General features: G+C 44.3%; 1 protein-coding gene across 2 annotated transcripts in view; it reads left to right on the plus strand.

The window, feature by feature from the left end:
- Window positions 1-23,511, plus strand: part of NHSL2 (NHS like 2) — a 148,279-nt gene that overhangs the window by 45,178 nt on the left and 79,590 nt on the right. Inside the window, exon 1 of one of the 2 annotated variants that reach the window (XM_072124482.1) lies at window positions 17,570-18,478. The exons of the other annotated variant lie outside the window; for it this stretch is intronic. Coding sequence (XP_071980583.1) covers window positions 18,415-18,478 — 64 coding nt within the window. The 5' untranslated portion in view covers window positions 17,570-18,414. Of the gene's footprint in view, window positions 1-17,569; window positions 18,479-23,511 lie in introns of those variants that run through there. 2 annotated transcript variants of the gene reach the window in all.

A 23,511-nucleotide genomic window follows, 5' to 3' on the forward strand; every position in this document is an offset into this window, starting at 1 on the left:
CTCCAGAAAAATGGAATCGATTGAGTGCCTGTATGTGGCAGTCCCAAAAAGTTTTCAAACCAGAGGAGCAGGTAGGTGGCCCTCCAGAAAAATAGAATAGATTGAGTGCCTGTATGTGGCAGTCCCAAAAAGTTTTCAAACCAGAGAAGCAGGTAGGTGGCCCTCCAGAAAAATTGAATCGATTGAGTGCCTGTATGTGGCAGTCCCAAAAAGTTTTCAAACCAGAGGAGCAGGTAGGTGGCCCTCCAGAAAAATTGAATAGATTGAGTGCCTGTATGTGGCACTCCCGAAAATTGTTTAAAACAGAGGACCGGGTCGGTGGCCCGCCAGAAAAATTAAATGCATAAAGTACTATAGCTAGAGCCAGTGGGCCCTGTCAAAAAATAGCCAGTTTCCTCTGCTTTACTGTACAAAGAGGAGGAGAAGGAGGAAAATGAGGAGGAGGAGGAGTGGATCAATTATTCAGGTTGAGCTTCCTTCACCTGGTGGAGATTGGAAATTATGAGAAATCCAGGCTTTATTCATCTTAATAAGCGTCAGCCTGTCAGCGCTGTCAGTCGACAGGCGTGTACGCTTATCGGTGATGATGCCACCAGCTGCACTGAAAACCCGCTCGGACAAGACGCTAGCGGCAGGGCAGGCAAGAACCTCCAAGGCGTACAGCGCCAGTTCGTGCCACATGTCCAGCTTTGAAACCCAGTAGTTGTAGGGAGCTGTGTGATCATTTAGGACGATGGTATGGTCAGCTACGTACTCCCTCACCATCTTTCTGTAAAGATCAGCCCTACTCTGCCGAGACTGGGGACAGGTGACAGTGTCTTGCTGGGGTGACATAAAGCTGGCAAAAGCCTTGTAAAGCGTACCCTTGCCAGTGCTGGACAAGCTGCCTGCTCGCCTACTCTCCCTCGCTACGTGTCCCGCAGAACTACGCACTCTGCCGCTAGCGCTGTCAGAAGGGAAATACTGTTTCAGCTTGTGAACCAGGGCCTGCTGGTATTCATGCATTCTCACACTCCTTTCCTCTGCAGGGATGAGAGTGGAAAGATTTTGCTTGTACCGTGGGTCCAGGAGAGTGAACACCCAGTAATCGGTGCTGGAATAAATTCTTTGAACGCGAGGGTCACGGGATAGGCAGCCTAGCATGAAATCTGCCATATGCGCCAGAGTACCAACGCGTAAGAATTCACTCCCCTCACTGGCCTGACTGTCCATTTCCTCCTCCTCCAACTCCTCCAACTCCTCTTCTTCTGCCCATACACGCTGAACAGTGAAGGACTCAACAATGGTCCCCTCTTGTGTCTCGCCAACATTCTCCTCCTCTTCCTCCTCATCCTCCTCCACCTCCACCTCCTCAGATATGCGCTGAGAAACAGACCTAAGGGTGCTTTGGCTATCAACAAGGGAATCTTCTTCCCCCGTCTCTTGTGACGAGCGCAAAGCTTCCGACTTCATGCTGATCAGAGAGTTTTTCAACAGGCCAAGCAGCGGGATGGTGAGGCTGATGATGGCGGCATCGCCACTGACCATCTGTGTTGACTCCTCAAAGTTACTCAGCACCTGACAGATATCAGACATCCACGTCCACTCCTCATTGTAGACTTGAGGAAGCTGACTGACCTGACTACCAGTTCTGGTGGAAGTTGACATCTGGCAGTCTACAATGGCTCGGCGCTGCTGGTAAACTCTGGATAACATGGTCAGTGTTGAATTCCACCTCGTGGGCACGTCGCACAACAGTCGGTGAGCGGGCAGTTGGAGGCGGCGCTGCGCTGCCCTGAGAGTGGCAGCATCTGTGCTGGACTTCCTGAAATGCGCACAGATGCGGCGCACCTTCGTGAGCAAATCTGACAGATTGGGGTATGTCTTGAGGAAACGCTGAACTATCAGATTTAACACATGGGCCAGGCATGGCACATGTGTCAGTCTGCCGAGTTGCAGAGCCGCCACCAGGTTACGGCCGTTGTCACACACAACCATGCCTGGCTTCAGGTTCAGCGGTGCCAGCCACAGATCAGTCTGCGCCGTGATGCCCTGTAATAGCTCTTGGGCGGTGTGCCTTTTATCGCCTAGGCTCAGCAGTTTGAGCACCGCCTGCTGTCGCTTAGCAACGGCACTGCTGCTGTGCCTAGAGCTACCGACTGATGGCGCCGTGCCCACGGATGGTAGTTCGGAGGTGGAGGAGGGGTGGGAGGAGGAGGAGGCATAGTAGGCCTGAAACACCTGGACCGAGGTAGGCCCCGCAATCCTCGGCGTCGGCAGTATATGACCAGCCCCAGGGTCAGACTCGGTCCCAGCCTCCACCAAGTTAACCCAATGTGCCGTCAGCGATATATAGTGGCCCTGCCCGGCAGCACTCGTCCACGTGTCCGTGGTCAGGTGGACCTTGTCAGAAACGGCGTTGGTCAGGGCACGGGTGATGTTGTCTGACACGTGCTGGTGCAGGGCTGGGACGGCACATCGGGAAAAGTAGTGGCGGCTGGGGACCGAATACCGAGGGGCGGCCGCCGCCATGAGGTTGCGAAAGGCCTCGGTCTCTACTAGCCTATAGGGCAGCATCTCCAGGCTAAGCAATCTGGAGATGTGCACATTAAGGGCTTGGGCGTGCGGGTGGGTTGCACTATATTTGCGTTTCCGCTCCAGCGTCTGGGGTATGGAGAGCTGAACGCTGGTGGATGCTGTGGAGGATCGTGGAGGCGACGATGGGGTTTTTGTGGCAGGGTCCTGGGCAGGGGGCTGACTATCAGCTGACACAGGGGAAGGAGCAGTGGTGTGCACGGCCGGAGGTGAACGGGCTTGTTGCCACTGAGTGGGGTGTTTAGCATTCATATGCCTGCGCATACTGGTGGTAGTTAAGCTAGTAGTGGTGGAACCCCTGCTGAGCCTGGTTTGGCAAATGTTGCACACCACAGTCCGTCGGTCATCCGGTGTTTCCTTAAAGAACCTCCAGACTTCTGAAGATCTAGCCCTCGCCGCAAGAGCCCTCGCCACGGGAGCTTCACTAGTTGACACATTTGGCGCTGATGCACCAGCTCTGGCCCTGCCTCTCCGTCTGGCCCCACCACTGCCTCTTCCAACCTGTTCTGGTCGAGGACTCTCCTCCGTCTCAGAAGCACTGTGTTCACCCGGCCTCTCAACCCAGCTTGGGTCTGTCACCTCATCATCCTCCGATCCCTCAGTGTGCTCCCCCCTCGGACTTCCTGCCCTGACAACAACTTCCCCACTGTCTGACAACCGTGTCTCCTCATCGTCGGACACCTCTTTACACACTTCCACTACGTCAAGAAGGTCATCATCACCCACAGACTGTGACTGGTGGAAAACCTGGGCATCGGAAAATTGCTCAGCAGCAACCGGACAAGTGGTTTGTGACTGTGGGAAGGGGCCAGAAAACAGTTCCTCAGAGTATGCCGGTTCAAATGCCAAATTTTCCTGGGAGGCGGCAGACTGGGGGGGAGGAGGCTGAGGTGCAGGAGCTGGAGGAGTGGCGATTTCGGTGACATGAGTGGACTGCGTGGAAGACTGACTGGTGGACAAATTGCTCGAAGCATTGTCAGCAATCCACGACATCACCTGTTCGCACTGTTCTGGCCTCAACAGTGCTCTACCACGAGTCCCAGTAACTTCAGACATGAACCTAGGGAGTGTAGCTCTGCGGCGTTCCCCTGCTCCCTCATAAGCAGGTGGTGTCTCACCCCGGCCAGGACCACGGCCTCTGACCCCTGCAGTAGTTGGACGCCCACGTCCCCGCCCTCGTCCTCTACCCCTAGCCCTCGGGTTAAACATTTTTAAAATGAGAGTTATAGCTTTAATTTTTTTTTAACTTTTTTTTGTGTTTTTTTTTTTTTTTTGTGTTTTTGAGTTTTTAAAACCAAACAATGCTATCCTATTGCTATGGCTATTTTCTAGCCAAGTATGAAAGCACACTACTATGCCAGATGAGATGACACTGAGTTATTAAACAAAATAAACGTAAAATAAAAAAGGACAAATGGCAGACTGTGCCTAATTGAAATCCAACCCCTACTAAATTTTCCCACTTCGGTCTTTGCAATGGATATGTGCGTCACTAAGCGCAAAACACAGCGGTCGCAAGTCTCACTACAAATTGCTCACAATTGGCTAGTAGATGCACTGCAGCAAGTACAGCCACCAGCAGATCAACCAGAAATCAAATATATAACGCTACTGTAGGCGTAAGCCGTTTGGATTCTCCTATGGCTATTTTCTAGCCAAGTATGAAAGCACACTACTATGCCAGATGAGATGACGCTGAGTTATTAAACAAAATAAACGTAAAATAAAAAAGGACAAATGGCAGACTGTGCCTAATTGAAATCCAACCCCTACTAAATTTTCCCACTTCGGTCTTTGCAATGGATATGTGCGTCACTAAGCGCAAAACACAGCGGTCGCAAGTCTCACTACAAATTGCTCACAATTGGCTAGTAGATGCACTGCAGCAAGTACAGCCACCAGCAGATCAACCAGAAATCAAATATATAACGCTACTGTAGGCGTAAGCCGTTTGGATTCTCCTATGGCTATTTTCTAGCCAAGTATGAAAGCACACTACTATGCCAGATGAGATGACACTGAGTTACCGTATTTTTCGGACTATAAGACGCACTGGACCATAAGACGCACCTAGGTTTTAGAGGTGTAAAAATAAGAAAAAATTGTTTTTCCCCAAATAGTGTGCTAAAATATTTAATAAAGTAACAGTAAAGTAGCAGCGCCTTACGGGCGGTGCAGCCATGTTTCTCTTTGGAAAGGGGTAGGGGTGAGCAGCCCTCACCCCCTCCTCCTCTCCCGGGCATCAACGTGTGCCCGCCGTGCTACATAAGTGCTACGTTCATGTGAATGTAGCCTAAGGGGACTGTGTATGGGATACTTTTATTAGGGGTCATTGTGTGACATTTGGTGAAGTTTTAATAGTGTAGTGTGCAGGAAGAATTAATGGGGAGACTTTATTAGGGGACATTTTATGGGACACTGTTACCTGGTGCTGAAGGATGACTCCCGTGCTGACAGTACAAGTGTTCTGTCAGATTCAGCAATATACAGACCACTTGGTGGTCGCTAGGTGTGTGGTTCCTTTGACCCAACACTGATGGGCTAGTACCAAGCTCAGCCAACCAGTGTTGGGGGCAGAATTAGTGATGGGAATTATGGCTCTTTAGATAGATTTATGCTGGCACGTAGTCAGGGGGTCTCAAGAGTTACCAGGGCTGTATATGTGACAATGGTCACAAGAGCTTACAATCTATGAGGAGGGGACACAGGAGCTTACAATCTATGAGGAGGGGACACAGGAGATGACAATGCTTGTACAATGAACACAAGAGCTTACAATCTATGAGGAGGAGGACAGAGGAGGTGAAAGCGCTTGTACAATGGTAACAAGAGCTTACAATCTATGAGGAGGGGAGGACAGGAGGTGACAGTGCTTGTACAATGGTCACAAGATCTTACAATCTATGAGGAGGGGACACAGGAGATGACAATGATTGTACAATGAACACAAGAGCTTACAATCTATTAGGAGGAGGGGACACAAGAGGTGACAGTGCTTGTACAATGGTCCTCAGAGCTTACAATCTATGAGGAGGAGGACACAGGAGGTGACATAGACTGTAAGCTTCTGTGACCTTGTACAAGCACTGTTTGGGAATTGTTCAGTGTCACACACCTGTGAGCACAGCACAGCAGGCACAGGAGCAGAGACTCCAGTACTGGTCACAGGTCCCCTCTTTAGTGGTATTTGATGCCCCTGCAGCACGAGCAGCTAGGACTCTGGCAGAAGACAGTGACCTGCCCGGCATCAGTCACAGTGAGAGCTCCGTGCTGAGGGGGCGTGGCTTCTGCTTCCCTTCATCTGATAACCTGGAAGTGGTGTCACAGTCTGTGTACACTGCACGAGCTCCGCTGCTCACAGAAACTAAGAGGCAGCAGCTGTGTGTGTAGCCGAGCTCAGCACTGCCCCTGCGCTTACTGCCATGTGCCGTCCTCCATTCTCTCCTGCAGTGGAGGGCTGAGACGCCGGCACTCTCCACTGTACATTTGGACTATAAGACGCAGCACAGTTTTTTCCCCATCTTCTGGGGAAAAAATGTGCGTCTTATAGTCCAAAAAATACGGTATTAAACAAAATAAACGTAAAATAAAAAAGGAAAAATGGCAGACTGTGCCTAATTGAAATCCAACCCCTACTAAATTTTCCCACTTTGGTGTTTGAGGTGGATATGTGTGCCACTAAGAGCTAAACACAACGGTAGCAAGTCCCCCTGCTAATTCCTCACAAAATGGTACTAGATGCAAATAAAAAAAAAAAAAGTATAACGTTATTGTAGCCCTAAGAAGGGCTGTTGGGTTCTTTGAGAATCACTCCTGCCTAACACTATTCTAATAGAACACCCTAACGCTTTCCCTGACCAGCAGCAGCTCTCTCCCTAGCGGCATCCAGACACAGAATGATCCGAGCAGCGCGGCCAGCGGCTAGTCTATCCCAGGGTCACCTGATCTGGCCAGCCAACCACTGCTATCGACGTGTAAGGGTACCACGTCATGCTGGGTGGAGTGCAGAGTCTCCTGGCTTGTGATTGGCTCTGTTTCTGGCCGCCAAAAAGCAAAACGGCGGGAGCTGCCATTTTCTCGAGCGGGCGAAGTATTCGTCCGAGCAACGAGCAGTTTCGAGTACGCTAATGCTCGAATGAGCATCAAGCTCGGACGAGCATGTTCGCTCATCTCTAATCTTGACCTTTAGGCGCGCTGCAACTTAACTATACATCCTGTTGGCCGGTATATTACCGAACTGTGGAGGGTATCCGTTATATTGGGCACTAATTGTTTTTGGCGACCAATTCTAGCTGTGTTTTGCACTGTGATTTTATATTATGGCACTCAGGCCGTAATGTATTTGGCGCACGTAAAGATGAACATATGAGCATCAGAAATGTCAGGAAGGGGTTTAAAAGTTGGTCACTTTTTGTTGGTCTAATTATGTGCCAAACAATTTGCCAAGAAAAGTGTTAGGAAAGGGTATTACTAGGATAGACAGGAACCCATAGCAGACTTCCCGCTTAAAAATATACATATTACACTAATATACCTTATATACTCGAGTATAAGCCTAGTTTTTCAGCACAAAAAATGTGCTGAAAAAACCCAAACTCGGCTTATACTCGAGTCAAAAAAATAAATAAATCAAAACTCGCCTTTCTGGCGGCACCCGTAGATCTTCTGTGCGATCTATCCGGTATTGTTGTGCTGCACGACGGGGAAGGGGTGGGCTATATACACTGGGGCAGGGGCTGGCAGGCTATATACACTGGGGCAGGGGCTGGCAGGCTATATACACTGGGGCAGGGGCTGGCAGGCTATATACACTGGGGCAGGGTCTGGCAGGCTATATACACTGGGGCAGGGGCTGGCAGGCTATATACACTGGGGCAGGGGCTGGCAAGCTATATACACTGGGGCAGGGGCTGGCTATAAACACTGGGGCAGGGGCTGGCTGGCTACATACTGGAGAGGCTGTGACCAATGCATTTCCCACCCTCGGCTTATACTCGAGTCAATAGGTTTTCCCAGTTTTTTTGTGGTAAAATTAGGGGCCTCGGCTTATACTCGGGTCGGCTTATACTCGAGTATATACAGTATACATAAACATACAGATATTCACTCATACAAACACATTTATACTTTCTTACACACATACGCACACATATAGAGCATATACATATATACATATATGTTATATACATATAATGCTGTAAAATGTGCTGCATAATATGTATATAATGGTGCACTTCCTCCATTCTTTAGTGTCATGTCGGATGTTGGCCCCCTCACACTGCGGGCCCCATAGCGGCTGCTATGGATGCTACGGCTGTAGTTACATCCTTGATGTTAGGATTGAAGAGCTGCCGTATCTAAAGAGTTCTATGTGAAAGTGAAACCCTCCTGCATCAGATCCCCCCTCACTGGGGTGGACACCGGCATTGCATGACAGATGGGAACGTAGCCAAGGGTTAGTCATGCCAATAATAACCCTATATAAAGTTGTTATTGCTGACGGCCATACCTTAGTATTTATATGTGAACAGAAATTCAAACCTTCTAGTCCCCTCCTGGGGCAAAAAAAAATATTTTAAACTACCATTCTAATACATTCCCACCCCTATCTCATTAAAATAATGCTGTGATTTAAAAAAATAAATTAAAAAACTAAGTATAGGCTCACATGACATTTTCTTCATATACAGGTGGTCCCCTACTTAAGGACTCCTGACTTACGGATGACCCCTAGTTAGACGGACCCCCTTGCCAACTGTGAGCTCTGGTGAAGCTCTCTGGATGTTACTATAGTCCCAGACTGCAATGATCAGCTGTAAAGTGTCTGTAATGAAGCTTTTTTGATAATCCTTGTTCCCATTACAGCAAATAATTTTGAAACTCCAATTGTCACTGGGGCAAAAGAAATTTTGTCTGGATCTACAATTATAAAATATACAGTTTCGACTTACATACAAATTCAACTTAAGAACAAACATATGGAACTTATCTTGTATGTAACCTGGGGACTGCCTGTAATCAGCGTATATGGAAAGAAAGCTCCCAGCACCGAGTGAATCCTTTTTTTATGTTGTTTACTATGGAAGACCCAGGATGAAATGACGCAACAAACTACTTCTTTTTGTCCAGTTCCCTCCTGCTAAGCAATGAATATACAATGAAGGGTACTGAAGACAGTGGGAGCAGATGCAACATATTTGGGCACATTTACTAAGGGTCTGAACACCGCATTTTCGTTGGGTTTCCTGACTTTTTACCGTTGTGCCCTGAATTGCCCCAGGTTGCATGCGACACAAATTGTGGACATCGGACAAATCACGGAATTTAAAAACCAAATTGTGTCGCAAGATCAAGCACTCACATGCACCGGGAAGAAGAAGGTGAACTCCGGCGGACCTCAGTGGGGGAAGCGACAGATGCAGCAAATTGGACGTGAATTGCAGCAGACCCGAATTCTCGTCGGACATTCCGGATCGGCAGCATCACAAAAAAATACAACTTGCCTTACAAAAAAAACCTCTCAACCTTTATATTGTTTAAAAAAAAATGTGGAAAAAAAACTTTTAAAAACCTGGAAAACTCCTTTGACTTGTTTGGCAATTTACCCAAATGGTGTGGGGCTTCTATAGGATTTTTCTGTTCATCTTCCTGGGCAATGGATCCCTTTCTGGTGGGATGTTAGGTTCACATCTGTCCTTTTTTCTGTACAAACGAAAATAACATAAACCTGGGTGTTTCAAATGACTAATACCGTATATACTCGAGTATAAGCCGACCTGAGTATAAGCAGAGGCCCCTAATTTTACCACAAAAAACTGGGAAAACCTATTGACTCGAGTATAAGCCGAGGATGGGAAATGCATTGGTCACAGCCTCTCCAGTATGTAGCCAGCCAGCCCCTGCCCCAGTGTATATAGCCATCCAGCCCCTGCCCCAGTGTATATAGCTTGCCAGCCCCTGCCCCAGTGTATATAGCCTGCCAGCCCCTGCCCCAGTGTATATAGCCCCCCCTTCCCCGTCGTTCAGCACAACAATACCGGATGGATCATACAGAAAGGCGAGTTTTGATTTATTTATTTTTTTTGACTCGAGTATAAGCCGAGTTTGGGTTTTTCAGCACATTTTTTGTGCTGAAAAACTAGGCTTATACTCGAGTATATAAGGTATAAGCAATATAAATGTAAATATAACTTAGAGAAGTTGTGATGCTTATAGTTTAGTCTTTTTTATATTTATATATCTTTTCATCACAGATAGGATTACGATGAAAACACCTCTTTTCGAAATAAAAAAATCATAAAGAAAGAAATAAAGCAAAAAGAGAATAAAAGTGAAAATAGTTTAGTTTTGAATATAAAAAACAATGAAGATGATTCACTTTGAGGAAAAAAAAGTAGCAACGAGAGCATGCTTTTATAAAAAAGTGTCTGGAGTCTCTCCCATCACATTTTTCTCTGTTCTTTTTTCTTATAAGATCTAATGGGATGCATCACATATAACCATTATCTTTGGAGGAACAAAGGGAAGCTTTGGAGAATGTTGCTGGTCTGGAGCACTGAGTATCCGTAGTTCAGCTGTAGATATATTTTCTAACATCCAAGCATCCATGGGATGTAATAGGGGTCAGCATGACAGCTAGATGGAGAAATCAGCCATATGCTGGAGCTACATAGAATTGGAAATACAGTGGGGAGAAGTAGAGAGCTTTATAATTTGTAAGAGACGAATGTGAGAAAATCACATAATTTTAAATAATTACTTTGCCTGAAATAACAATTTGCCACAATAGAAAAAGAGAAATCAACATTTGGTACAGAAACCTTTGTTTGCAGTTACAGAGGTCAAAGTTTTCCTGCACTTCTTGTAGTTTGGCCCTCTCCTCCTTACACGCTCCATACGTTCTCTGGAGTATGAGAGGCTGGGCACGGGGAGGGCCTCTCTCCTTTGGAGGGGGTTCTCCTTTAGTGTCCCTTAGTCTGTCATCTCCCCTCCTGGTGTTGGGCTGAAGCTGACACTGTAGATTTTTGTTCTGTTTTATGAGCATGTAGTTATGTAGGGCTTGCAGGCGCCGAACCTGGGCTTTATGTGGTTTGGATTGTTGTTGTTTAGCTTTTGTTTTATACTATATTTTCTTTATGTTGTGTTGTTAATACTGTATGTAGTGTATATATTGTATCGGTTGGGTGGGGGTTGTGGTATTTAGTGTTTATTTATTTAGGTGTATTTTAGGTTATTGTTTTTGCTAGGTGTGAATGGGGCTGGACCAGCAGGTAAGTTATTGTATATATTGTATATTATGTTTGGTTTGTGTTATATATTGTTATGTTATTTTACTTTTATATAAAATAAAAGATCTACAGATCTTCTCTAGATCTTTCAGGTTTCAGGGTTGTTGCTTGGGTTCAGGTCTGGAGACAGACGAGGCCACTCCAGGACTATGAAATGCTTTTAGGGATCAGCTACTTAGCTGTCCTGGCTGTGTGTTTGAGGTCATTGTCATACTGAAAGACCCAGCCATAACCCAACTTCAATGTTCTTACTGAGGGAAGGAGGTTGTTGCCCAAAATCTTGTGATACATGGCCCCATCCATCCTCCCTTCAATACACTGCAGGTGTCCCGTCCCCTTTGAAGAGAAACAATGCTAAATGATTATGTTTCCACCCTCATGCTTCACGGTTGGGCCACTGATCTTTGGCTTGCTCGTTGGTAGGGGATCAAATTATTATTTCATACAATAAAATGCTAATTAATTATTTAAAAATCTTACAATGTGATTTTCTGGACCTAATTGTAGATTCTGTCTCTCACAGATGAAGTGTACCTAAGGTATAAATTACAGACCTCTGTTCTTTTTAGGTGGATAAACATGCAAATTCTGAAGTGTTTCAAATGCTTATTTTCCCAACAGTATAAGCCATAATCTGTATGGCTCCTCCATCTCTCATATAGCTCAATCAACCTAGACGCAACAAACAAGTTTTAGTAGAAGTTTTAGTCCTCTATAAATTTGGAGTTCTTGTCGCTTCATATAAGAACTTCATTATATATGGGATATACTGCAATACAGTAGTATTGCAGTATATGGTAGGAACAATCAGACTGTATAGAGTTAAAGTAACCTAGAGGGCCTAAGAGATGGTAAAAAAAAAAAGTTACAAAAAATTTTAAGAGAATTTAAAAAAAAAAAAAAAAATTTTCAAATCCCCCCCCCCTTTCCCTAGAACTGAAATAAAAAGAAATAAACAGTATAAATCAAACATGTTAGGTATAGCCGAGTCCCAAAATGTCCGATCTATCAAAATATAAAAAACGGAGGTAAACCTCAAAATGGAGAATTGCGCCCAGATGACCAAAACGCTACTTTTATACTCCATACGCTGAAGTATGAAAAAGTTATTGGCAAAATAAGATTTTTTTTTTGTCGTACACTTTGGTCCAAATTTATGAAAAATAGTGCAAAGTGTGCTATGTGCAGTTTGCCTGTGCAGTGTGCGAAGGGTTCATGAATTGTGGCGCACGTTCTTCATGAATCTGGTGCCTTCACTTTTTCTTGTTGCACAGACACAACTCTGTTGATCTCTGCATGATAAATGTCCTGTGCACCGAATGCCCCTATTAGTGCAAAACTTGGGGGGGGGGGGGTTAACAATGTGTCTCAAGTTCCACTTGTTTTTTGCTGCGCCAGATTTATCACTGTGATGATGAATTCTGGTGCAGTATAAGACTATCGGTTTCTACTTTAGACATACTTTTAGTTGGTCTAAACTGTGCACCCGAATTTTGGGCGCACGGACGATTTCCCGCAAACCATGCCCTTTTCTTGTGAGGCAACGCCCATCTCCCGAAGTCCACGCCGCCTTAATCGGACAAGTCGGGAAGGGCCCAAAAAGTGTCTAAAAGCCTTGATAAATGTGGTGCAAGGCATTTTAGACAGTGTGTGGGGGGGGGGGATTTATAAACGCACTTGCGCAAAAACAATTCTGGTGGTTTTGCGCCAAAAACACTTATCAAGGCTTTTAGATCTATTTTTGGCACTTTCCCGACTTGTCTGATTAAGGGGCGTGGCCTTCAGGGGGAATGTAGGTCTAAAGCAGGAACCAACAGTCTTATCCTGCACCAGAATTCATCATCACAGTGATAAATCTGGCGCAGCAAAAGACAAGTGTTTTCCACCTAGAAACTGGCAGAACCTGAGATACATTGTTAAATCCCCCCCAATGTTTTTGGGGCAAATGCACCAGAATTGTGGCGCAAGAGCGTTTATAAATCCCCCCTTTGCGTTGGGCACAGTGCAAACTTCCACCTCTCCCGTTGCCCTCTTTTTAACATGTCTATGTTTTTACTATGTTTTGTAATTAATAAAGCTTATTGTTCTATTTTCTAAAAACACTTGGCATTTTATTCCTCATCTATTTTTGTTTGTTGGATATATATCTATATTTGTGAGGAGGAATTTGAACTCCCTGGCAGACAACTTTTTTTTATGGGTATAGGTTAGATCCTATCTCTGACACACTGATATTGAAGGTTTTTATTCCATTATATGATTCAAAGAATAAAGGAGACGTATCATGTGGAGTGCACAGTGAAAGGGGTTAAAACAAGTGACGCAAATGCATTTTTTCCCCATTTTACTGTATTTCAATTTTTTTTCCAGCTTCCCAGTACATGGCATGGGATAATAAATAAGTAAAATTTCTTATGCAGAAAATAAGCTCTGTACACTGAAAAATGAAAAAGTTATAGATTACGCACAAATAAAGAAGCATAAAAGTTGCAAAAAATACCCAAAAGGTGCAATGAAAGAGTAAAAAAGAAATAATAAAATTAGGATAAATGACCCCAAAAACTCAGATTGGGCAAGAAGCTAATCATCATGGTACAGGGGACGCATCTATGTGCAAGTAAAATGTGGACCTCAGTTTTGTACTTTGGCTGTAATGGACAGTATTTGTAAATCTGAAAATAGATATGAAAGTTTGATAGTTGGATGAACTATGGAACGTCACTGGCCTATTTTCACAGTGTGTCCCGATCCTCTACTTATTGGAGGATAAATGTATCACTGCATGCCTTTATTCACATGTGACCATAAAAGGGTTCGGCCTGTTTTATTATCTTTGGCACTTTCTACATGATTGCCTTCATAGAGAATATTGTGGGTGACTGCTACTCAAAGATAGCTTTGTAGGTGCACTACTAAATCCTCACATGGTAATAGACCCCTCAAACACATTGGGGGAGAGTTATCATCAAGTTTCTGAGGTAAAACTGTCTAGTTACCCATGGAAACCAATCAGAGCTCAGCTTTAATTTTAAAAATGGCTGTGGGAAAATGAAAGCTGTGCTCTGATTGGTTGCCCTGGGCGACCAAGAGCTTACAGTCTATGAGGATGAGTGGGTGACACAAGAGCTTACAGTCTATGAGGATGAGGGGGTGACACAAGAGCTTATAGTCTATGAGGTGAGGGGTGACACAAGAGTCTACAGTCTATAAGGATGAGGGGGTGACACAAGAGCTTACAGTCTATGAGGATGAGGGGGTGACACAAGAGCTTACAGTCTATGAGGATGAGGGGGGGAAACAAGAGCTTACAGTCTATGAGGATGAGGGGGTGACACAACAGCTTACAGTCTATGAGAATGAGGGGGGGCACAAGAGCTTACAGTCTATGAGGATGAGGGGGTGACACAACAGCTTACAGTCTATGAGAATGAGGGGGGGGCACAAGAGCTTACAGTCTATGAGGATGAGGGGGTGACACAAGAGCGTACAGTCTATGAGGATGAGGGGGTGACACAAGAGCTTACAGTCTATGAGAATGAGGGGGTGACACAAGAGCTTACAGTCTATGAGGATGAGGGGGTGACACAAGAGCTTATAGTCTATGAGGTGAGGGGTGACACAAGAGCCTACAGTCTATGAGAATGAGGGGGTGACACAAGAGCTTACAGTCTATGAGGATGAGGGGGTGACACAACAGCTTACAGTCTATGAGAATGAGGGGGGGGGGGCACAAGAGCTTACAGTCTATGAGGATGAGGGGGTGACACAAGAGCGTACAGTCCATGAGGATGAGGGGGTGACACAAGAGCTTACAGTCTATGAGGATGAGGGGGTGACACAAGAGCTTACAGTCTATGACAGTGATGGCAAACCTTTTAGACGCAGGGTGCCCAAACTACATCCAAAACCCACATATTTTTTTCGCAAAATGCCAATGCGACAATTTAAACAGTAGCTTATTACTCCCTGCTCTGTCACATGTTTCCATTGTATAGGCACCTGAGGACACCAATACAGTAGAAAGAAGGAGAAAAAGCTTTGGTTATCATTGTAGCTTCCTTCTCGGGTCCTGGGCTGCCTGGGACTGCAAGAAGCCTTGAGTCCTGTCTGCCGAAGTCTGCGGTGGGGTGATGGCGCAGGTGCCCATAGAGAGGGCTCTGAGTGCCACCTCTGGCACCCGTGCCATATGTTCGCCACCACTGGTCTATGAGGATAAGGTGATGACACAAGAGCTTACAGTCTGTGAGGATGAAGGAGGGGCACAAGAGCTTACAGTCTATGAGGATGAGGGGTTGACACAAGATTTATTTATTTCTATTTTTATTTTTTCCTTTATTAATTTGGTCCAGAAGTATGAAAAATAGTGCAAAGTGTGCGACAGGTTCATGAATTGTGGCGCACGTTCTTCATAAATCTGGTTTTGTTGCACGGACACAATTCTGGTAATGATAATTGTCCTGTTCATCGGAATATCCCTATCAGTGCAAAACTTTGGGGGTGGGAGGAGGGCGTGGGGGGTATAACAAGTTCTCTCAGGTTCCGCCAGTTTCTAGGTGGAAAACACTCACACGGATCCATCCCAGCCTTTATCAAGTCAATTCATACATTAATCATTCTGAAATCATCTTTTCTTTATTATGTAAATGAGGCTGGTCACATGGTCAGAGGCAGTGATGTCACACCTGTTCCCCCTCCCCTCTCCTCCCCCTGCTCATGTCTGTGTGTAATGTACAGTAAAGCATTGCTAGTGTCTGTGCTTTATCTGCTGACATGTTCTCCCTCCTAATATACAAGTGTGAGACACAGACATCAGCTACACAAGAATCTGACATGTTCTGCTATAACATGGCTGCCCGGAGCCGTTGTATCTCTCCTATACACACACAGGCTGCAGGGGGCGCCAGCACATGGAGGAGCCATTACACCATTATACCTCAAACCATTATACAGGCTGTCAGTCATGTGTATAGGAGTATCTCATACACACACAGGCTGCAGGGGGCGCCAGCACCAGGAAGCACATGGAGGAGACATTACACCATAATACCTCACACCATTATACAGGCTGTCAGTCATGTGTATAGTAGTATCACATACACACACAGGCTGCAGGGGGTGCCAGCACCAGGAAGCACATGGATGAGCCATTACACCATTATACCTCACATCATTATACAGGCTGTCAGTCACGTGTATAGTAGTATCTCATACACACACAGGGTGCAGGGAGTGCCAGCACCAGGAAGCACATGGAGGAGCCATTACACCATTATACCTCCCATCATTATACAAGCTGTCAGTCATGTGTATAGTAGTATCTCATACACACACAGGGTGCAGGGAGTGCCAGCACCAGGAAGCACATGAAGGAGCCATTACACCATTATACCTCACATCATTATACAGGCTGTCAGTCATGTGTGTAGGAGTATCTCAGGAGTATAGTATAGGAGTATCTCATATGCATACAGGCTCCAGCAATGATGGTCATATCCAAGGGCAACAATATTGTTTTTATGGTACAATATGGCTACATTGGTGAAAAATAATCTTCACACAGGTACATTTTTTTTTATAACATCCAATTAAAAAATGTCTATGTTTGGCAGATGAATTTAATTAAATATGAATACCCCTTTAATATTTATACTTTGTGATCGTGTTTAGCTGAATATAGTTTTTTCTGAATGCTATTATTTAAGTTCCCTGAAAGCAACCTACAAATGGACAATCATTTATCTTTATGCTCCCCACAACTATCTCCATGGAGAATTCCAAATATCACATGGGGAAATATTTTTTCTATAGCAGTCTACACCTTGTTCTGAATACACTATAGGATTTATAAATTTAAAACTTTTTTTTGGAAAATACATCCACTCTGCTACAAGTGGTTCAGTATCACTAAATAGTGACTGGGAGCTCTGGTACATCACATATCTTAGAGGAACGCATAGCTATTCCCTGATCTCATGTTATTATTGGAATTTTTCCTTTTATCCATGGGAACATTCCAATTATATCTTAAAGTCTGCAGGGATTTGCAAGTTTCCCTCAGAACCAGGCTGCAGAATAGTGACTATTGTTTATTTGGATGATATTTTCATAGTTACATAGCTAATACGGTTGAAAAAATACATATGTCCATCAAGTTCAACCAAGGAAGTGATGTAACAATTCTATATTTGCATCCGAGTAAACTGATTGTATTATAGGATCCAAGGAAACAGATTATGATATAGGATCCAAGGAAACTGATAATGGTATAGGATCCAAGGAAACTGATAATGGTATAGGATCCAAGGAAACTGATAATGGTATAGGATCCAAGGAAACTGATAATGGTATAGGATCCAAGGAAACTGATAATGATATAGGATCCAAGGAAACTGATAATTATATAGGAGCTTATTAAAATTGTATTCCTTTCCAGTTGGTATAAGTCACCACACATAGTTATAAGAGAACATGGCAGCTATTGGTATTTCATGTGGAATACAACATATCATCTATCACAGACATGTCACGTCAGGTTCTTTTTAATGCAATGACGTTCCAGTTTAACCCTATAACCCAATATAAGAGGGCTCTCCTTTTAATATTACCAAGTAGAATCATTTTATTTTTTTCTTGATGTTTTTTTTTTGTACTGAGGACTGAAGCTCTAAATTGTAAGGGGAGGAGAGAAAAATATATAAGGGGAGAGAGAGCACAGAGGCAGGGACCAGACTGCATCTCCCAACTGTGCTCACATCAGCATCACTGAGGCACATCCCTGCGGCAGAACCATCCACTTCTGGCTAGAGGAAGGAGGACAGGATAGAATAAGTGTAGAGAGAGGCGAAGGTGAGATGAAGATGGATGGCACCAGAAAAGGAAATATTGTGTGAGGGAAAGGGCATAGAGCAGACATGGACACTGCTGCTTATAGAGGAGTGAGGTAGGGAGAAGCAGGGGGACTGAGCCAGTGAGGGAGGGAGCTGTATGCAGTGGTGATATGAGGAGGGGTGTCAGCAGAGAGACGTATGTGCTCAGAATAAGGCAGTGAGATAAGAGGGTACCAGATACACTGGGAGGGGAGTGCGAAAGGACCATTGCTGGCTGCTTGTTCTCTGCATAGCAAGGCCGGAGCAGGGTGAGGGTGCAAGGAGCACCACACGGAGAGATAGTCAGGTGTAAGGAAGGGGGCAGGAGGGCTGCAAACCTGATTGACAAACCAGAGAGATTGATGGGTGAAATACTGAGGAAGGAATCGGCTAAGGAAAAAATAAAAGCTAGCTAAAAGGGGAGAAGGGAAAAGGAGGGCAGACAGAATGGGTGAAAGAGAGAGGGCGATAACACTGGGGGGTTAAAAAGGCTAGGAAGTACGTGACATCAAGAAATAAGAGATAGATAGAGGGAAAAGGGATTGGAGGGTAGGAAAGAACTGAGAGGGAGGGAGAGATGGTGAAGCCTGCAGACAGACAGAGGTGATGTAAATACCTGGAGGGGGAGCGAGGGAGCGAAGAAAAGAGGGAAGGAAGAAAAAGAGAGGACCAGCTCCTGCTGCAGAATGATGGGGAACTCACCGCACAAACAGAGGAGCAAGAAGCATCACAGAATGCAGCCGGCAACAGGTACAAGTCTCCATCTTGCTACATTCCCGCCCTAGACCCAAATCCGGATGCCAGTTAGTTACACTGCCAAGATCTGACTGACTGGGAGTGGATTAACGCAGACGCTTGTGTGGGAAGAGATTGTAAATACTGTCATATGTGTGAAAATCTCATACTGTAAAATGCTGCCGCCGATGTAAACACAATATTCTGTAGAGGCTACTCTCTAGCCTCTACCTCTATGTTATATTGGGATTTGGCGGCCTATGTAACGCTTGTGGGGGGGCACAGCATGGCATGAATAGAGTCCTGCCTCCAGATGTTCTATGCCCGGCTCTATCTCACCTCACTCATTGTCTCTGCACAATACGGAGCCATACTTTATACAATCACTCATTACACTTGGCATTTAGTAGATTGGCGAGCGACGTGTGATCTATTACATTGCAGTCGGCAGAAGCACATGTACAGCGAGCAGTACACGCTTAAGTGTCAGAGATATTGCCGGACACAAGGGATGGGTCATAAAAATGGTCCTATTACCATAGGTAATTACAGTACAGAGCCAATGAGTTAACAATTTATACCTTACTGCCCATCGCTTGGTTTGTTTAAAGTCGTGTTCACATGGACAACTAAACCTATGTAATTTGACAATGAGAAGGGGGATTATGTCACCAAATCAGGCCACCAATGTGGCGTAAGGGACCTCCGTATGGCCTACAGGTATGTCAGAGGTACCTGACTACAGGCAGTCCCCGGGTTACGTACAAGATAGAGTCCGGAGGTTTGTTCTTAAGTTGAATTTGTATGTAAGTCGAAACTGTATGTTTTATAATTGTAGATTTTTTGGCCCCAGTCACAATTGGAGTTTAAACATTTTTTGCTGTAATGGGACCAAGGATTATCAATAAAGCTTCATTACAGACACCTTACATCTGATTATTGCAATCTGGGACTATAGTAAAGCATTCAAAAAGCTTCACCAGAGGTCAGAGGGGTCTGTCTGTAACTAGGGGTTGTATGTAAGTCGGGTGTCCTTAAGTAGGGGACCGTCTGTATTAGGCTATGCCAGAGTTTTCTCCCTGTTAATGAGCATGGGGAGAATGCTGTCAATCAGTGGTGAGAGTATGTAATTGGACAAAATCTTGGGCCACCGAAGGACCCACTGACATAGCAAGGGACAATGACATAACAGTCGGTTAGCTATTATAGTCATTGTACGTAAATAGTAATTTTTTTTCTCCCCTTTTTAAAGAGTAATAATAATAAAAATAATTTCATGTTATTTTTGCCATTATTTCAATCACAGAAATTCGCAGAAATTGAGGTTTTTATAAAACATTTAATTTAAAAAAATGTGTAAATCCTTTTGTTGTTGCTGCACATGTTTGTACTGGACAATGATTGGTCACATTTTGTTTTAATAGAGAGAGATTTTTTTGCAGAATAATCCCCCCTTGTCAAACACCATTCAGTCACAAATTCTAGGCATTTCAATACAAACTCTACTGGGCCTGGCACAATGGACCTGCATCCGCTTTGCTAACTTTATATAATATGCAATGTGGAAAGTAAATATTAATTAAATGCTTCCCAGCAATAAAGTTGAAAACGGCAAATTAACATTTCCAGATATTGGTTTTGTAATCTACTGCAGCTTTGGCACCAAGAATGAGGAGAGACAAGTGTTCCACACCAGCAATGTAAAAAATTGTAATCCAATGTCTATACCTCATTGGTGTAGATTATGTTCCCCTTTATTTCCATTTGCCCCATTGTGAACATATAGTGCCCTCACATAATAGTGCCCACAGTAATGGCAATGAGTGATGTTGCCCCCTTTTTTAACATATAATTTTTAATTATTTTAATAGAATACAAACAAAAGTAATGAATAGGAAGAATTTGCCATGCAAGGAATTTCTGTTTGGATATTTGTTATTTCCAAAGTTGCATTGTATGTCCATATAGTTTGATAGGACAAAGCATTACAAGTAATTATTAAATAGTTCAAACATAGTAAAGCAGAGAACTTAGGAACCAAATCTACTCCAGGATATTGGACCAGATCCTCACATTAGGATAGGTTGTATAATATAGTATGGGGAACTGTAGGTGGAGGATTAATTCTGGTCCATTTCTTAAAAAAATTTAAGCACAATTATCAAATCTTTTGCTTGACGACATACTATGTTAGTAATGTCTACTTAAGGCACCTCAACATGAATAATATTGTAATTTAGCGCCTGGTATACAGTAAGTATACCCCCACACAGAAAATATGTAATTTTAAGGACCCCCCCCAACAGTAATTATGCCTTTCTTACGCCCCAACATTATAACAATAAAATAGTTATGATGGTGAATATCTGTTATCTTCTACCAAGGTGAGCAATGGGCAAACACTCTGTCTCTCCACACCATGTAAATGTCTGATTTTAGGGGCCCTCAATGTTGGCCAGGGCGTAACTACAGTGGTAGCATCTATAGCAGTTGCTATGGGGCCTGCAGTGTCAAGGGGTCCCGGTATTCTATTTACCACGGTAATGAATGGAGGATGTGCACCAATATATACATATTATACTGCACATTGTACAGCACAATGGGGCAGATTTACTTACCCGGTCCAGTCGTGATCCCGCGGTGCGTTGTCCGAGGATTCGGGTCTGCCGGGATTCACTAAGGTCGTGCGCCCGATATCCAGCAGGTGTCACTGCTGCGCCGAGGTCCGCCGAAGTTCACCTTCTTCTTCCCAGTGCATGTAAGTGCTTGATCTTGCAACACAAATCGTTTTTTAAATTCCGCAGTTTTTCCGAATCCGTTGGGTTGTCCGGGGGCCACGGCCCCTGATTTCTGACGCGTGAAAGCCAGCGCCGATGCGCCACAATCCAATCGCCAAAATCCTGGGGCAATTCGTCGCAAATCGGAAATATTCGGGAAACCCGACAAAAGTGCACCGTTCGGACCCTTAGTAAATGAGCCCCACTATGTATATAACAGTGCACATCTTCCACAGTACACACCTTTGCCAGGTACTGAGATGACAAATGTCAGGCTGCCTAATTCTATGTGGTCAGCAGCTACTGGGCTGCATGAATGTATGAGTGTATAAATGTGTGTGTATGTGTATAGAACTTTATGTGTGTGTGTATATAAGTATAGAACTGTATGTGTATATAAGTAAATAAATGTGTGTATTTACGGTATGAGTGTATAAAAGTGTGTATTGGTATAAATGTGTGTGTACTAATATGTATATTATTTTTATATTATAGTATGTATAATAGTATTATTATATAGTATGTATGTAGTGCAGCTGTACACCAAGGTGATGGTCCCTTCCAAACCACATAGACATTTTATAGTAACGCCACATAGATGGTTCGGCTGCAGTATTACCACTAATTGTTGGGCAGCGCCAGTTAAACCAACACCTTGAGCTGCTGGCACCACGTGTTGGTGCTCTTATACAACCACATGCAAAGGGGGTTGATCACTTATACATTTGTTTGTTAAGATGTGCTGCTGACAGTAAGGATTTTTTTTTAGTCTCTATAAAGAGGCAGAGTGCAGACAAACAAGCTGATAACAGGGCCTTTTATTCAGGACAATTCCTATGGCCATTTATGAGGCCAATTATATCAGCTTGTGTAAAAGAACCTTAAAATCAATAAATCACCAGTTCTCTTTTTCACGATTTACGTCATTTAACTTTTTTCTGTAATGTTTTTAGTTTCTGATTGTCTAATTATTGTTTTTCCTATTTCTGTACATGAATATGGAGGCTGCCATTTTTTGCAGAGCTCCTCCTCTGGTCTATTAACAGCAATTAGTGATATGCTTTACAGCAGCCTTGTGGCCATTGACAGTATTAGCCTGGAGCTGTCCATTGAGGCATGCACAGTGCAGGAGAGGCCGTAGATAAGATGTATGACATCTTTGATTGTCTGTAGTGGAGGCAATGATGGTGTTTTCTATAGAGGTGTTATCTTCCATTGTAATCCTGTCTGTGTTGTAAATGAGGTGACTGCTGTAAAGAAACTGTAGGGTCTTCATGGCCAGAGTGCAGTCTGGCCAGAGAATTCTCAAAAACCCCATGGAGCCGGCCCCGGAGCAGAGAAACAAATTTATAGACATACTTATCTGTGTTCCCCATTTGTGGTGCCGTCTCTTTTGCCTACTTTTCCGGTAGGGCCAGACTGGTTATCATCCATTGGACCCACTTACTTCAGCGTGCACTGGTGACCCATTGCTTGCCGCAATGGGTCCTGCGTTTACCAACAGTTCCAAAATTGTCTGCAAACCAGGAGCGCAACAGCGAAAAATGCTTTATTTTTGTTTGTTACCCCTTCCCGGGCACCCGTAGGGTGCTGTAATAATTCTTGGAAAACCTTTTTAAATAAATACAGGGACATAGAAATTTTTAAAAATACATTCCTAAAAATGATTGCAAATATAAAAATGTGCTTTGAGGTTTTTGTTAACAACATTTTCCCTTTAAAGGAAAACTACCATCAAACATGATAAACCAGGGACACTTACTCATATATCCAGGGACTGTGACTGTGGTAATTTTCTTATATTTGGTATCAATGGCCTCCTTCCTTCTAAATTATCTTTATGTGAGTCACAAGGGCTCTGGGTGGGTGTGACTAGAGTCCCTCCATGTTCCAGATTCACAGGGTTGTTACATTGTCTCCCCTACCCCTGCTTGCTCAGCATTTCCCCCTCACTGATGTAATCTAATTGCAGCAGAAGATTCCAGCACACAGTTGGAGGGGGGAAGTGCTCCTTGCACAGTGTTAAAGGGAACCTACCACCACAAATCTACCTATAAAGGTAGATTGGGTGGTAGGTGGATCAATGGGACGTGAGGATAGCCCTTTTAAGGGCTAATCCTCACGTCCCTGCACTTTTTTGATAACTTTTATTAGATATATATTCAAATTTACTTATGCGGCTACTGGGGCGTGGAGTAGCCGCATCTGAGGTTACACGAGGCGGCTACTCCACGCCCCGGTAGCCACTTTACCCCTCCTACTCACCCATCT

Source organism: Engystomops pustulosus, chromosome 9, assembly GCF_040894005.1.
Source record: "Engystomops pustulosus chromosome 9, aEngPut4.maternal, whole genome shotgun sequence".
Lineage (NCBI taxonomy): Eukaryota > Metazoa > Chordata > Amphibia > Anura > Leptodactylidae > Engystomops > Engystomops pustulosus.